Source organism: Mustela nivalis (assembly GCF_964662115.1).
Source record: "Mustela nivalis genome assembly, chromosome: 1".
Classification (NCBI taxonomy): Eukaryota; Metazoa; Chordata; class Mammalia; order Carnivora; family Mustelidae; genus Mustela; species Mustela nivalis.
In genome coordinates, this window is record NC_139020.1 from 129,738,199 (window position 1) to 129,755,275 (window position 17,077).

Genomic DNA, 17,077 nt, shown 5'->3' on the forward strand with positions numbered 1-17,077 from the left:
CCACTCCCCTTTGCCTGTGACTTGGAGAAATTCATACCGGTAACTCCTCACATAGTAGGGGTGAGCAGGAAATGGCAATGACCTGCCACTTATTAATAGCACAATCATATGTTTTCAAACAAAAATGAGAATACACTGGCTAGGAAGCTTAAGAAGCTTAAGAAGTCTCCCAGGAACAATAAGAAAAATTAATTGAAGTGTAACTGATTAGAATGTACAAAATGTGGTGGCTATGGTCAGACAAACTCTCTATAGGACTCAGAGATTATAGAGAAAATTTACTAGCCTTATTAAAGGAGATTCTCTAATCCTGGAAGGTTAAGAGACATTTATGAAACCACCAAAAAAGTAGCCCCACCCTTTAGTTCTTTAGGCTTTGAAATTTCAGTATTTTCAAACCCCCTTCCAACTGCCAGAGCTATGACTTGTCCTGAGGGCGTTTTCTGGTACCAGAGCCTATCCACATGCAATGCAGCTCAGGAGTGCCGAGGAATTAATACCCACTGGGAGCAGCTTGCAAATAATACCTGATAGAATTTGGGGTATAAGTACCTCAGCTCTCTCCCCTTGGGTGGGACCACATTGAGGTACATGTTCAACATTGGTTCACACAGTTCCTCAGCAGGATTAGGCTCTATCTACCCACCATGGTCATCTAATTGATACCATACCCTTTTTAGATCACCTTTCTTCCTTAACTTCTCTCATGTCTTACTAGTATTTACTGAGAACCCCTCCTAAGAAACTGTTTGCACTTGATTCTTTTCCTTAGGCTCTACTTCTGGGAAAACCTGAGTCTGAGAAAGCGCTAAGACACTATATTGAAAAAGTAAGATGCTCATCAAACTCAAGGGATAAAACCAGGACAGGGAAAGAATTCCACAGCTTGAGGTCTATACTCACCTTAGGTCCTTTCACACCTGGGCAACCTTCCTCGCCTCGGGGTCCAGGAAGGCCTTGGGGGCCTCTTTCTCCCTATGGAATAAAGACACACATAGAGACAGTCAAGCAACTATCTTCACCATCACCCAACCAATAAAGACCATCAGAATGATTAAAATATGACACTGTCCTTAAAATTACTTCTATAGCCTCAAAGACCTGATCAGATCACCTACAAGACAATCAGAATGCTCATCTATCAACTTCCCATACTGATAACCCCAAATCTTACAAATCCGTATTATCTGTATTTTTTGACTAATTCATTCAAGCCAGAGGGACAAAACTTCAGTACCCATGCAAAACTGAAGGTGTGTCTGAACATTTCCTTCTGGAAGCTAGAACTGGATAAAGTTTTCCTTGTGGTTCTACAAAGAATCAACCATTATTTAACTCCTTTTCTTCTAAGTGAAATCCAAACCATTCCTAAGGTATAGATCATACGTCACCTCCTCCTCTGAGAAGCTTTTTCTGTTACATTGTGTGCTATTACCCATTTCTGTGTTATATTGTTTCCTGCTATTTTGAGAACTTCTAGGAGATAAGGACATGTATTTAGAATTTATCTATGGGTTTCCAACCCTAAGTAGACTGTGTGGCATGCAGCAGCCATCCAATCAAGATTTGAAGAATGACTTCCTAAATTACATTAGTGAATATAAACTTTTGATCTAGGTATTGGATAGGGAAGGGACTGGTAGATATTATATCTTTGCCAAATTGATTAAATATAAATTAGAAAGCATTGTATACCCCATGAGCTTACATCAGGAGGGTCTACAAATGTAATCTCACTTTGATTTAATGAGTTCAAATAACTTCACGACACAAGTTGCCTGGGACAGTAAAACAGAACACAGTAAAGTGAGAAGCATTTGGATCAAAAATGAAAGGTCCTGGGATCAAGTCCTAGTTCTGCCTCCAACTTGCTTTGTGAGCTTGGATAAGTACATGACTCTATGAATTACAATTTCCTCCATTTATAAAATGCAGACCTTAGTAATACTGATGCTAACCATTCATGGGATCATTATATTGAATGCATGAGAATCTGCACTGAAAGTACTTCACAGGCGCCTGGGTAGTGAAGTCGATTAAGCATCTGACCCTTGGTTTCAGCTCAGGTCATGACCTCAGGGTGGTGGGATCGAGCCCTGCATCAGGCTCTGGGCTCAGCATGGGAATGTGCTTGGACTTGCCTTCTTCCTCTGTCCCCCTCCCCCTGCTCATGCATACTCTCTCTCTCTCAAATAAATCAATCTTTAATATAAATAAATTAAATAAATCAATAAAATCTTTTTTAAAAGAAGGAAAAAAGGTACTTCACCAATTATACAGATTGGAAAATGAGGTGTTTTGTACTTAAATAGGAAAAGATAATGAGAAAAGCACAGGTTCTGACATCAGACTGACAGGGGGTTGGGCACAACTCTAAAATTCTCTATCTGAAATTATAAGTCACTCTCTCTTTGAGTTTTGAGCCCCACATCTATAAAATGAAAGTATTAGCCCGTATCAGTAGAAATGTTACAAAGGTGAAATGTCTTAGTGGGTACAAAATGCCAAATGCAAAGGTCCACACACAGTAGATGTCAAGTAAATGTCCATCCACCCCCCTTCCTCATCTGCCTGCATTTTTAGGTTCAATACGTGGTGGTTAAGTATCATCTGGAAAATTTAATTTTAAGATATCTCTTTACTCTTTTGTCCTACACAGTGTTACCAATCATGAATAATTGGCCGTTGCCTTCATTAGGAAATAGTTGCGATATACAAAACAAACGTCCCTAACAAAGGAGCACAAAGGGAAAATTCTTAAAGTTTATTTCTAACAAAACAAAACACTCTTAGGATGGCTGTTATCAAAAACAAAAACAAAAAGAAACTAGTGTTGATAAGCACGTGAAGAAACTGGAACATTTACGCACTTTTTGTGGGAATAGAAGAGTTCAGCTGCTATGGAAAACATATGATAGTTTCCCAAAAAAAAAAACCTAAAAATAGAATTACCATATGATCTACAAATTCCACTTCTGGGTATACACCCCAAAGAATTGGAAGGTAGGTCTCAAAGAGGTATTTGCACACACATTCATAGAGGTATTACTGACAACAGTCATAAGGTGGAAGCAAGCCAAGGGTCCCTTAAGAGATAAACTGATTAAAAAAAAAAAAAGTGTCCTTATACATACAGTAGAATACTATATAGCTTTAAAAAGGAAAGAGATTCTTATATGCTACAATATAGATGAATCTTAAGGATACTATGGTAAATGAAATAAGCCAAAAATATAAATACCATATGATCCTACTTAACAAGGACTTAGAGTAGTGGAATTCATAGAGACAGAAAGTAGAATGGTGGCTGGCAGAGGCTGGAGATATGGGGTCATTGGGAGTTAGTGATAATGAAGACAGGGTTTCAGTTTTGCAAGATGAAAAGTGTTCTAGAGATGGATGATGGTAGTTGTTGACAACAATATTAATGTACTTAATAACTGTACTGCACACTTAATAACTGAACTGTACACTTGAAAATGGTTAAGATGGTCAATTTTATGTTGTGTGTCATTTGCCACAACTAAAAATTTAAAAGAAAATTGTGAAAAAAAAAAAACCTACTCTCATGACTTCTATTCCCAGTTTCTAAAGTTTTGGTTGTTATACAGATATAATTAGGTATGAGTTCTCCCAAAATTATTCCTTAGAAAAAGGGATATTCTTAAACTTGAGTTTTCACAAAGATTCTCATATTTCAGAATCCTCTGCCCATTGCTTCACCTTGAACAACATAGTATTGACACCCAGGCAATGTTAATATGTTTATTTATGGGATCCTCAAGGATATCACCTACAAAATTAGTTAAAAGAGGAAAAAAATAGAGGTAAAGTAATCTAACAGAGATCACTTATTTATCATATTTGACCGTGAGGTCTCACAATTTCAAATGTTAGATGCCATGCAAGTAAGATTTTTTAAAATCACTTTTCAAAGCAATAGAACTCATGGTGAAGACCATAAAAATATTCTCACAAGAAAAATGAGGCAACTGGATTTTGAAACAAAATAAATTTTCAGTGACAGACTTTATAAACAGATCTAAAAAGCAGTTATCTTAGAGATGCCTGGGTGGTTCAGTTGGTTAAGTATCTGACTCTTGATTTTGGCTCAGATCATGATCTCAGGGTCGTGAGATCGAGCCCTGCTTCAGGCTCCTTGCTGAGCATGGAGCCTGCTTAGGTTTCTCTCTCTTCCTCTCCTTCTGTTCTCCCCCTGTTCTCTCCACCCCCCCCTTACACACACACACACACACACACACACACACACACACACACACACACGTGGTTTATCTGAAACAACTTAGACAGAAATTAACAAAATATACTCTAGAAAACCAGGTAAGGTGTTTCCAAAACAGGCTCCAGTAATGCTGGGAAAACTGATACAGAAACTCTGTGGGAAGAATTTTTTTTTTAAGATTTTATTTATTTGTCAGAGAGAGAGAGGGAGAGAGTGAGCACAGGCAGACGGAATGGCAGGCAGAGGCAGAGGGAGAAGCAGGCTCCCTGCTGAGCAAGGAGCCTGATGTGGGACTTGATCCCAGGACGCTGGGATCATGACCTGAGCCAAAGGCAGCTGCCCAACCAACTGAGCCACCCAGGCGTCCCGGGAATAATTTTTAATACAATGGTTAAGCCATAAAGATTATAATAAATCAAAAAATATGCCACAGTGTTCTTGGGAAGGTTCACAAGTGGCATATGAAGGAAGGAAGGGCGAAAGGTGGCAAACATTTGGATAAACACTTCTTAAAATTAATAAAAATATAAATAATAAAAATTTGCTTGATGAAATATGAGAAAGAGAAAAAAAGCAGAATTTCTTATTAAATTACTTTACATAATGAAAGACTTTTAAAATGTTAATGAGTAATTAAATAAGTCAAATAATATAAGTATGCATTTGTCACCTATCCTTCAAAGTTTATATCTTCTAATCGAGCAAAAGAATTTTTTAGATTATTCTCATGAGAAAACAAGAATCACTTTATAATGGGCACCTATGTCAAATTGTTTTGAAAACAAAATTTGGGCTTACAGTGTTTTTCATTCAAATACTAAGCTCTATCCTGTTTAAAAATTGGTCTCCCATTTGTCCACACTAGTGGCTTAAAGCTATGAACTATAGCCATGATTCTATGGAAAGAATAACATGATCATAAACTCTTCAAATGCTAGGCTGGTTCAAGTTATTTTTGAGAAATGAGAATAATAACATTAGTATCTTATTTTGTAGATGAAATGAGGAAATGTATACAGAATGTTTAGTCATGCATCCAACACATATGAAGTCTTCAATAAATGTCAACTAGTTTTGTTCCTACTGAAGTTACATAACTGTTTTGGGGGACCCTAGATAATCTAATTTGATATATAAGGCTTTGATAGGTAACCAATGCATATTTAAACCACCATCTCATATGAGGTATATTTTGAAAATCTATAGAATTCATGAGTCAGGCAGATGGTCTTTTCCAAAGATGGCCAGGACAAAATCTCAGTGCTCTTCTGGAACCTTGTCACATCCCTAATCAAAAAGAAGGGTCTACTTGACTTATTTCGCTAAGCATGATATGCTCTAGTTCCATCCATGTTGTCGCAAATGGCAAGATTTCATTTCTTTTGATGGCTGCATAGTATTCCATGTGTATATATACCACATCCTAGAGCGTATCATGCTTAGTGAAATAAGTCAAGCAGAGAAAGGCAACTATCATATGATCTCCCTGATATGAGGAAGTGGTGATGCAACATGGGGGCTTAAGTGGGTAGGAGAAGAATCAATGAAACAAGATGGGATTGGGAGGGAGACAAACCATAAGTGACTCTTAATCTCACAAAACAAACTGAGGGTTGCTGGGGGAAGGGGGGTTGGGAGAAGGGGGTGGGGTTATGGACATTGGGGAGGGTATGTGCTTTGGTGAGTGCTGTGAAGTGTGTAAACCTGGCGATTCACAGACCTGTACCCCTGGGGATAAAAATATATGTTTATAAAAAATAAAAAATTAAAAAAAAAAAAAAAGAAGAAGGGTCTAATCCCCACCCCCAGCCACCTTGAATCCAGTCTGGAGTTAGTGACTTGGCTGTACAAGTTACCACATGACTTCTGAGGCTTCCTCAGAAGATTTGAGCTTAGCCTTGGTCTCCTGGAATCCTCCCTCTCAGGATGGACCCTGCCCAGTGGGAGCTCCCTCTCAGACCCAGCAGCCATACCTGTCCTTGAACCACTATGGCCTATCCTTCTCCCATCACAGCCAAGCTCCAGAGAGTGACAGAGGAAGTCATTTCTGCAGGGGGCCCTCCAGCTGCCTAGTCAGCCCAGCTGAGACCTCAGACACCTAGGAGACAGCCACCCACTCTTCCAGTCTTAGCTCACTAGCACCCCCCCCCTTGCGCCCCAGAGCCCATGGGTATAATAAATTGATTGTTGTTTTGGTTTTGTAGGGGATAGGGAGGAGTGCGGAGAAGAGGAGTAATAGATAACTGGAACAATGGATTAGCTCTTTGTCGTTACACGCTTTCAATTTGAATCTACAAATTACAGCCCCATTCTGAAGCCTGCCATCTGCAGAGAGATGTCTCAGTCATTACGCAGACCAATCTGACCTACTCTGGGGGGGGAACAACATTAAAAGCCATTCAGAAGACAACATATTTTGTAGTTACCTTCTCTTACAAGAAATGCAGGAAAAAGAAAACGACACATGCTAGAGCCCTACACACCACACAGAGCTACTGAACCCTTGCAATGAATCTAGTCCAAACTGAGATGTGCTAAAGATATAAGATACACACAGGATTTCAAAGACAGTGTATTTCTAAAAAATAAAATACTAACCATTTTGATATTAGTTACATGTTGAAATAATTATATTTTGGATAGACTCGGTTTAATTGTTAAAAATAACTTCACCTATTTCTTTTTATTGTCTTTAATATGGCTACTATGAAATTTTAAATTCTATAAAATTATATGTATCACTCACATTTTATTCCTAGCTCTGTACTGGACAGTCTTTATAAACCACCTTGGTTTTAGGATGTTAAGACAGCAGAAAAGGGGGACAGGGGCGCCTGAGTGGCTCAGTGGGCTGAGTCTCTGCCTTTGGTCCAGGTCATGATCTCAGGGTCCTGGGATCAAGCCCCACATCGGGCTCTCTGCTCAGCAGGGAGCCTGCTTCCCCCTCTCTCTCTGCCTGCCTCTCTGCTTACTCTTGTGATCTCTCTCTCTCTATCATATAAATAAATAAAATCTTAAAAAAAAAAAGAAAAAGAAAAGGGGGACAAAATTATCTCTTACTCTAGACAGACAGGGCTTGTTCATGTTATTTGTCTGGAATTGGTGTCAATGTTCCTAATACGTTGAAAAGACTCTAAATTATTCTCTTAAATTTGGCCAGGCTAGGAGCACCTGGGTGGCTCAGTGGGTTAAAGCCTCTGCCTTCGGCTCAGGTCATAATCCCAGGGTCCTGGCATCAAACCCTGCATCCAGTTCTCTGCTCAGTGGGGAGCCTACTTCCCTCTCTCTCTCTCTCTCTGCCTGCCTCTCTGCCTACTTGTGATTCATCTTCAAATAAATAAATAAATAAATAATCTTTTTAAAAAATTTGGCCAGGCTTACTGAACCATAGGCCAAGCAGTCAGAAATAAAATAACATTTCTAGGACATTTTAAAACATCATAAAAATGGAAAGGAATATTTTCACCATACCTGGACAAAATAGCAAAAATCCACAGCCCACACTTTAGAATGTATTTCTAACATCAAAGACTATAATTGCAGAGGCAAAATAAAGACAGAAAAGTTGAGCGATTCTCCCACAAATATAATCAGAGAAATGAATTGGTTGATATAGCTCCCAATAGCTACATTTCTTTTTCTAATTTCTGATGATTTTCCAAGTTCCAGCAGCCTAAATATTCAGAACAGTAAAACAATGTACAACCTGAGGGGGTGATGAGAACATTAATGCCTAGATATCCCAGCAGTTTGAAAAGTGTAGTCCAAGGACCCCACAGGTCCCCAAGACCCTTTGGGAAGGGGTGATCACAAAATTAAAACTACTTTTCCAATTACACAAAGATGCTATTATCTTTTGTAACTCTTCTTCTCTTCCAAGTGAACAGCAGAGTTTTTAAGAAACCACAAAGCAAGTGATACCACAACCGACTGAACACAGAAGTGGACATTTGAATCTAGTTATCTTCTAATAAGCCAGGTATTGAAAACATGTAAAACAATGCCACTCTTCTCACTTAACTATTTTGTTTTGGAACATATCGTTATTTTTCATTAAGGAATGTCTCATTTATATTAAGGGCTTGTTTTTGTTATTTGGGAGTAAAATAAATAAATATTTTAAAATTATTTCCGTTTGGGGGCTCCTGGTTTGCTCAGTTGGTGAAGTGACTGACTCTTGATTTTGGCTCAGATGATCTCAGAGTCTTGAGATGGAGCGTGGTGTCAAGACTGTGCACTAGGCATGGAGTCTGCTTGGGATTCTCTCTCTCCCTCTGCCCCAACCCTTCCCCATGAGCTCCCTCTCTCCCCCTCTCTCTATTAAACAAAATAAAATAAAATAATAAAATTCTCTGAAACTACATCAACAGATGTTTTCTCATCATCCCATCTAGTTTTTAGTGTAATTTACTCTTTATCAGGAATTGAGTGAAATGTTTCATATACATATTCTGTCATGTTTAGGACATCTCTGTCAGGTACATACTATAAAACTTATTTTATCAGTGGAGAAATGGATGCAACGATAGTTGAATATCTCGCCTTTTCTTGCCACATTGTGTAAGTGATGTACTGACTGTTTAAATCTAGGCAATCTGAATAACCTTACAGAGAGTAAAGATGCCCTGAGACCGAAAGTTTGAGAACCAGTGGTATATACATATCGACTTTAAAATAGACACCTGTGGTAAAGTGGTTTTCCACAATTAAAAATTAACTGAAAACGATGGCATTTAAAAATCCTTGTGATATCATATGTTGTAATAATAGATGGGCCCTATCGCATTACAGCCCCTTGGTAGCAATTCTTTCTATAATATCCATTTTTCCCCACAGCTAATCACACGATGGCTAACTTTCCCGTGCCCAGGGATATGTCCAGGGTTGTAAACAAAATTTTGGTGAGTAACTATATAACTCTATCACCTTTTTGACCACTCAGAAAGGCATCTGAGGGATCTTGTTATAAGAATGGCCTTAGTTCTCTTCAATTTATTTTGTTAAATTACTTACAAACACAGATATCTCATTAATAGTAACAAATTACCTGCAATTCAGCTCACAATTAATCATTACTATTACATATATACCCACTAGACACAGCCCACATTTTCAATTATCTCGAATTCAGATTAAAATGACCACCTTTCACCATTAAACACATTTTAGAGCCTGTATCTACAAAATTTGTCCACCTAACATTTGTTATAATAAATTATTATTTTTATATACATATTTAAGCCCATTTTAAATGGCATAGATTAGAAAAATCTTCATGACTTAAATGCAGTTAAGTATTTCTAATATTTGACCCATTTTACCATATTCCTTCAAATAAAAAATTTTAAAAAAGAGATTCAGTACTTACATGTCCACCTTCTTCACCAGGATGACCAGGTAATCCATCAGCACCTGGCCTTCCCTGAGAAAAAAGGAAAGCAAAGGAAATAACTTGCATTCTAAATCCTTTTCTTAAATCTACATGAAATAAAAATTGTTGTTAGTAGGGTCCTGGGTGTCTCAGTCTGTTAAACATCATCTAACTTGGGGCACTGGGTGGCTCAGTTGTTAAGCCTCCACCTTCGACTCCTGTCATGACTCCAGGGTCCTGGGATCGAGCCCACATAGGGATCCCTGCTAGGCGGGAAGTCTGCTTCTGTCTCTCCCACTCCCCCTGCTTGCATTCCCTCTCTTGCTGTGTCTAGTTCTCTGTCAAATAAATAAATAAACAAAATATTTTTTTTAAAAAAGTCTAACTCTTGATTTCAGCTCAGGTCATGATCTCACCATTATGAGATCAAGCCCAACATCTAGCTCTGGGCTCAGTAAAGCTTGAGATTCTCTTTCTCTCCCCCTCGGTCCCTCCCCACTCATGCTCTCCCTCTAAAAACAAAAATAATAATAATAAATTTAAAAATTTAAAAAAACCTGTTATTAATAGATACCTTTTTCTTGCTGAGTTGGCATTTTATTGAGAACCAACTAAATGTTGAGCACAATGTATAGGGACATGAAGAAACAAATACTTTTGGCCTTTTTTTTTTTTGCACACAGTAGTTTTAATTTATGGAAAGTTTTTTTGGAGCCATTTTCCTTAGAAACCCATCTCCTGAATGTATTCTTCTAATAGAAAATCAGTCTGGTGATTATCACGCACAAAAAAACTTGAATTTTAAATTAACATATCTTTATTCTGTTTATGGCTTGTCTTGAAGTAAAAACTTGAATACCTGTTTGTCTTAATAACTGGCACGTCAGCCTACTTTTATTTTTCTGAAATACCATTTTAAGCCACTCCATTCAGAAAATCCAAACCAAAACTAGTTTCTAGTTAAATGTTTTAGGAACACTGCTCCTCTTAAAGAGACCTTTGACCTCGTTTTTCAAAATGTCAGTAAGCAAAGGTGTGACCATCTATGCTACTTATGAGAAATGGTTGTTTATTTCTGTCTGACTCAGCTGTTTAGTCTCTTCCAATCTCTTTCTCTTTCTATTTCTCTTCTTTACTTCTTCTTAGATAACCAAACACACAAACCATTTCCTCTCAGGGAACTTTGGCTTGCCATGTATAGTCAGATGTGTTTATTTGATTTATAAATTGTCAATAAGATACGGGAGCCATATTCTCTTTGGGATCAACAAAGACATGAACATCAATACAACCAACCACTGAATTCTTAGAGACAGAAAGAGCAGAGAAGTCAATTATTCAAAACATTCCCATTTTTGGCCTTTGTGGCTGAGTCCTGAGTTACAAAATAAAAACATGTCAAGAGGTTCCCAAGCTTGATTTCCTGATTCTCCAGTCTTATGTTTAAGAATAATGCAAGGGGGAAAAATCTTGTGCTAAGGCATATCTACAATTTTTCTCAAAAAGTCATTATATACTTTATACTCTTCTAAATCAAGATTGATGTGCAAAGTCAGTAAGAATTCCAACAGCCTCACAGAAAACCACACAAAGAAAGAATGTGAAAAGATGGGGAAAGCCAATGGGTTTGATTCAACCTTACATGAGGATTTGTGATGATGCCACCATCATAAAACTGTAGTTCATGTGTGAAGGGTACTCATGTCCCTGCATAACTGAGGACCATTTTTAATGAGATTTATTCTCCCTTAATAGTGGGATGTGGTAATTTTGCTATCGCTTCACTGTGGAGTTAAAAGAAAGACTCAAAGTGATCACTCATGAGCCAGTGATTGTATCTCTCCACAGTTTAATGCCACAGAATGGAACAGTCAGCTCACAGGGGAACTTCTGTAAACTTCTTTCTGTAAAGAAAGAAGTTGGTGCACGAGGGAACATTTTGTAAACAAGTGAAAACTGCTATGCAGCAGGGGAGTATGAGAAACTTGTCTGTGAAATTATTTGTCAAATAAACATGAGGGGAAAGCATAATATAAGGGAAAGAACGTGAGCCTTGATATCAGGTAGACACAGGGGCTTAAGTCCCAAAATGGCTCTTCGAACCTGTGTGACTTTGGGAAAGCAATGTTCCCTCTCTAAGCCTCTATGCCACACCTGTTAGAGGGCAGAATTAGCAAAGGTGTGTTAAAGACAGAACACAGGGCTTGCTTGGTATGCAGTTGGTGTTCAAAAGCCCTCTCTCACCCACACCATCCACATCTAACAATTCTCACCTTGCTCCCGGGGTTCCCACTATCGCCCTGGTACCCATCTTCTCCATAACACTTTATACATATGTTGCAGCATCTTCTTTCCACAATTGAGTCCTGAAAAGCAGAATTCATGTAACATGACTTTTTTTTTTTCCATCTCTGTTAGCCTGTACCATACGACGCACTAAAAAAGACAAAATTCCCTCTGGTTTTTTTTTAAATTATTAGGGTGAATAATAATTCAGCGAAGGATGGTGTTAAAAAGGAAAAAATACTTACAAGTTGCTTCAGTAAGATGCTTGGGAGGGATTGCAGTGTGATGCTCAGGGGTTGGTTATATAGGAATCCTCTGCCAAATTCTAGCTCCTGGAGCTCTTCGAATTTATGCACACCTTCCAGGCCAATGAAGAGGAGCCCAGAGAGTCCTTCAAAATACCAGCAGGTAGGAGAGTTACTTGCACATCTTTTGAACGGTCTTTGTCCTGGCCCTAGACAGTCGTGTATCATCTCACCCTTCCTATATTCATCACCAGTCTTTTCTCAAACTGTATTTTGGACCAATGAAATGGGAGCAGAAGTGGCATGTGTCACTCGCTGGGAGAAATTTTCAGAACAGTGCATAATTTGCCCCATTTCCTGCCCCCTGCCACAGGAAGAGACCCTCTTTCAGCCTGGGTCCTTAAGGGATGAGAATGAGACACAAATGAATGGTCATAAGGCCTAAGATAAATATATTCTAACTAATTTAAGCCACTGGGATTTGAAGGCTGTTTATTATTGCAGTGTGAGCCCATCCTACTGAGGAAGGCACTAAAAAATCATGTGGATTTGCCCACATAACAGAGAACAAATGGACAAGAACACTTTTCAGATTGGCTAGAAATCACCATTCATAGAATTTCAGAATAAATATTTGTTCATATTTTGAACAGTAAATTCACACACACACACACACACACACACATACACACATCAGTTTTTGGCTATTGTAGATAAGCTACTTAACAATCTTGTGGTTAAAAAGTTGTTTACATGTTCTTAATTGTTCCTCAAAATAAATTTCTAGAAATGGAAGCCTGATCTAGCACGTAGACAAAGTTTGCCATCTTTTGTCAAATGCTTCAAATTCCCTTCCAAAAGATCCACAACATTTTAAACTTCCTGTGTGGTGAATCCAACTGGGAGCAAGTTATCACAGCAAATATTCCAGCACCTTGTTAACCAAGGGAAAGCATCAACTCAAGAGGAATATTCTGGACATACTCTATGGAGAAGGGAGAGGGGCACAGGGAGCTTGAGTGACCGCTTGTTCACCTTGAGTTTGCCTTCGAGCTTTTATATGACACAAAATGGGAACAGAAGAGTAAGGGCGTACAGCTCCACAGGTGGTACTGCCCAGCTGAGGGAGCTGGGGAGCCCTGAAATCCAGCCAGCCTACTGCTCTTCAAGCCAAGTGCCCAGGCACTGGGTCGCATACACCCAGAGCATTGGCATCTCGTTCTGACTAGTAGCAGCCCTTGGGGGATGGAGAAAGAGGAAGAATTAATGAGCAAAGGAGGGAGGAAGGGCAGTGGAGAAAGCAAAGCTCAGCCTGAGGGTGATTCCAGAGTTTAAGGAAAAGAGACATATGGACTGCTTGGTAGCCTACAATAGCAAACGAGACCCCATTTATCAGGAAGTAGGAGTTGCACATTCAACCCTCTAAAGAAGATGCCAAGCTGGTAACTGATCAGTCCTGTCTCAGTCAGTGACCCTTGGTTAGTGTCGGGGATATGGGACCCAGGGTTCTCTCAACCCTGATTCATACAAAGCAAAAGCCTGTGGGCACTGATCTCCAACCACCTGGGTTAGTCTGTGGAAGGCTTAATGGAATCCAGTACCATCCAGAAATCTGAAAGAGGATCTTAACCCCTCAGCTGTGGGAGGAACACCCAGGGCAACTACAAGCACTTACCTTTGCTGCGGAGAAGCTCAGATGTTATCTTCAGTTTCTGGAAACTATCATCCAGTCCATCAGTAAACACTAAAAGGATCTGTTGTTTATGAGGGAGGGGGTGGGAAGGGTGGAGGGAGAACAAGGATGGCAGAGAGGAAGAGGAGAGAGGAAAGATAAATGCTGGAAGTTACACATTTTGTAAAAATCCAAGGATAAGCTTAGCTTTTCTCATTGTATCCAGCCTTTCACCCTGTTTCATTTCACCCATTTATTTATTTGTTATTTTATTACACATTCACTTATACTTCAACATTTCCATGGACAGCTGGCAAAAAAAAAAAAAAAAAGAATTTGAACCAGCTTAATGTGTTCCCTTAAAAATACCTTCCAAAAATGGTCTTACAATGTTCAGATTTATCAATGCAAAAATACCAAAATTTTAATGCAGTTTTATAATTAAAATGGGTTATATTTACTCACAGAAAATTTTAATTTAAAAGTGAATTCCATATTTTAAGAAAGAAACCCACTGAATGCATGATTGAAGGAAAAACTAAATATAACTTGCAAAGTCTGGGGATGTCATTTCCTAAAAAACATCACATAAGACCTTTTCATCTCTGCAGTCTTTAGTGGGGTGTAGTTCTTGGGCACCAGGAAGGGAGGACCACTGACAAGCCATTAGCTAGTTACTAAAGATAGTTCAAAGAGCTGACTGGAAAACTAATGGGCCCTACTCTACTTGATCCTCAGTGACAGATAAGGAGCTGATATCTTCCAGGTTGTCTTTGGAATGAACTTGTACCATGGAAGAATCTGGATCTCCATGTTGTGAGCAACTTGAGGGCAGGGATTTATCCTTTTATCTCTACTAGCATTATTGAGCACAGAACCTCTAGGGCTCAGTAAATATCTGTTGATTGAATGAAAACATATCCCTTGTTGGTCTTTACTGAGTAAGACTATGGTTTTCCTCTGTGTAAGTGATTCTACTGGAGATTCTACACAGAGTTTATTGGTTTATTGGCCTCAGTTACAAAAGCCTTATCTCTCCCACCCTGGCAATTGGTGCCATATCACGGGTTCTCAGCATTTATTACCTTCACTTTAGCAGAAGAGGGATGGATAGCATGATCTCCAAGGGACTGCAAAAAATCCGCATCCATTCTGTTGCTTGTGGAAGTCTGATGAATTAAGAATGTCTGAATAATATCATTACTATACTTTTTAAAGCCTGAGTCAAAGATAAGCTGGCCATTTGAGCCAGGGACCAAGTAGCGGAACATCAAGTCAAGGCCACCAGCATCACTACAGCTGATGTTGGAAAGCAAGGCCAACTGTTGCATCAACTCTGGCAGTAACCCTTGAAGCTTCTGCTGAACTTGCCTTGTGGGAGTGGAAATATCAATTCCTATGGACAAATCTACGTTGCATCCTTTGAAGGTAGAAGAGAAGAAAATTAAATTAGTCATCAATAGATTCATGACAGAGCCCAGAAGACATTAGCCAACCCTAAAAGAAGAATTTCCAGCCAACCCACAGAAATATAAGCTAAACAATGGCAGTGATTGTTTAATTTGGGGGCTGGTTTGTTACACAGCAAAGCTAACTGATACAACATACATATAACAGAGGTGTTTTATACCTCTGTTCCTCTGCAGATCCTATTCCCTCCACCTGAAGTGTCCTTTCCCATCTCCTCCACCCAATCTGGCTAACCCAAACATGTTCTTCAAGTTGCAGTTCAAGAGAGCCTCTCCTTAAAGCCCTCTCTGACTCATTTTCCTAGGTCCTCAGGTTGACTTACCAAATGCCCCTGTATGACCATGCTACTTTACTTGAACTTCTCTCCTACTAACCAAAGATTCCTTCATAGTAGGGATTATATCATCTTACTTTTCCAATGCCTAATATAGATAGATATTCAGTAAGTGTTTGATAAATGAATAAAGAAGGGAATATAAATGAGCCTTGAGTATCTTTCAGCACATGCTGTACTATTTCCTTCTTCCTCAGAAGTTTCTTTTCTCATTCACCACCTCTGCACACTTCTTATTTCAGGAGAGCTTATTAGAAGAGATCAAGACTTATGTTTCTTCTATCTGAAAATTGTTAAGCACTACTGGAAGAGTATTGTAAGAATCTGAAAACCCCACTGATCTTTCAGGCTATACACACCCGCCCACTGGTGAATAATAAGACCGTGCACAGAATTCCAATGAGGAGGCCAAGTTGATCACAGATGCACCTGAATTAAAATCTGGACAAATGACTTAAAATGTAACTTAACAATCATGAAAGGGCCACCATTATTAACTACTTCTGGACAACAAGGATAACATGCAATTGTCCAGGGCAAGCCAAGACATGTTGATATTTTCTCCTTAGACCAGCATACACTGGAGTATTTGGCTCAGAATCAATAAAAACAAAACTGCAGATTTTAGGGGAGAAATTTGAAGAAAATAAATAAATGCTGGCTGGACCCTTAACCAGGGAAAATGGTCATAAACAATGTCTCAAAGTTTCTCACGGATCTGAGATCCAGGGCTGAGCCATTATTTTTCCATCCCCTAAATAATATACTTTGTGCTAGGTGACCAAATGCTTCCAGAATTACCAAGACAGAAAATGCGCTCCTTTCATATAAAATCTTGATTTTGTTTTGACTTTTAAATCTCTAATTGAAATTCACCAAAAGGAGTTTTCACAGATGTAAATCCCATTTCTACATCAGATCTCATTTCAGAAAAAAAGGAATTTCCTTTCTGCAGTATGGTATATCATTCCAACACTTCTAATTTACATTTTCCCCCAGAAAATGTCAGTTGGCTTTATTCTGTAAATGCAAGAATATGCAAGCATTTTTTCCCCCTTGTTAATGGAGAGTGCTGAACCTTGCCAGGTAATCTCTAAGGTCTTTAGGATTCAGGTTTATGATTCTAGAATTCTAGAATTAATTAGGTTCCAGCCATTATTGAGGTGCTCAGCTAATTTTATCAAAAATTTAAAAGACAAATCTGAAGATGAATGTAAATCCTAATTTACTACATGGTACAAAATAATCTGGAAAGAGAAGTTAGAATCCTGTATCTCTTAGCATGCCTGGAATAATACTTAGGTACATCTAAACAAACAAACAGAAATGGATTTTACGTCCTGAAAAATCTGAGTCACATAATGCAGGACAACCCATAATCCATGCTTATTTAAAAAATAATTTCACATATCCACTCTTTTTGATTGATTTCTGAATTCAGCAAGGACACGGCAAA

At 38.7% G+C, this 17,077-nt stretch overlaps 1 protein-coding gene across 1 annotated transcript in view; it reads right to left on the bottom strand.

Annotated features, from left to right (window-relative positions):
• The window catches only part of LOC309860745 (collagen alpha-4(VI) chain-like), a gene marked incomplete at its 5' end in the record, with an annotated part of 101,520 nt that overhangs the window by 62,596 nt on the left and 21,847 nt on the right, over positions 1 to 17,077 (bottom strand). Inside the window, 6 exon segments of the mRNA XM_082723185.1 lie at positions 904 to 975; positions 9,612 to 9,665; positions 11,888 to 11,980; positions 12,146 to 12,405; positions 13,821 to 13,899; positions 14,903 to 15,237. Coding sequence (XP_082579311.1) covers positions 904 to 975; positions 9,612 to 9,665; positions 11,888 to 11,980; positions 12,146 to 12,405; positions 13,821 to 13,899; positions 14,903 to 15,237 — 893 coding nt within the window.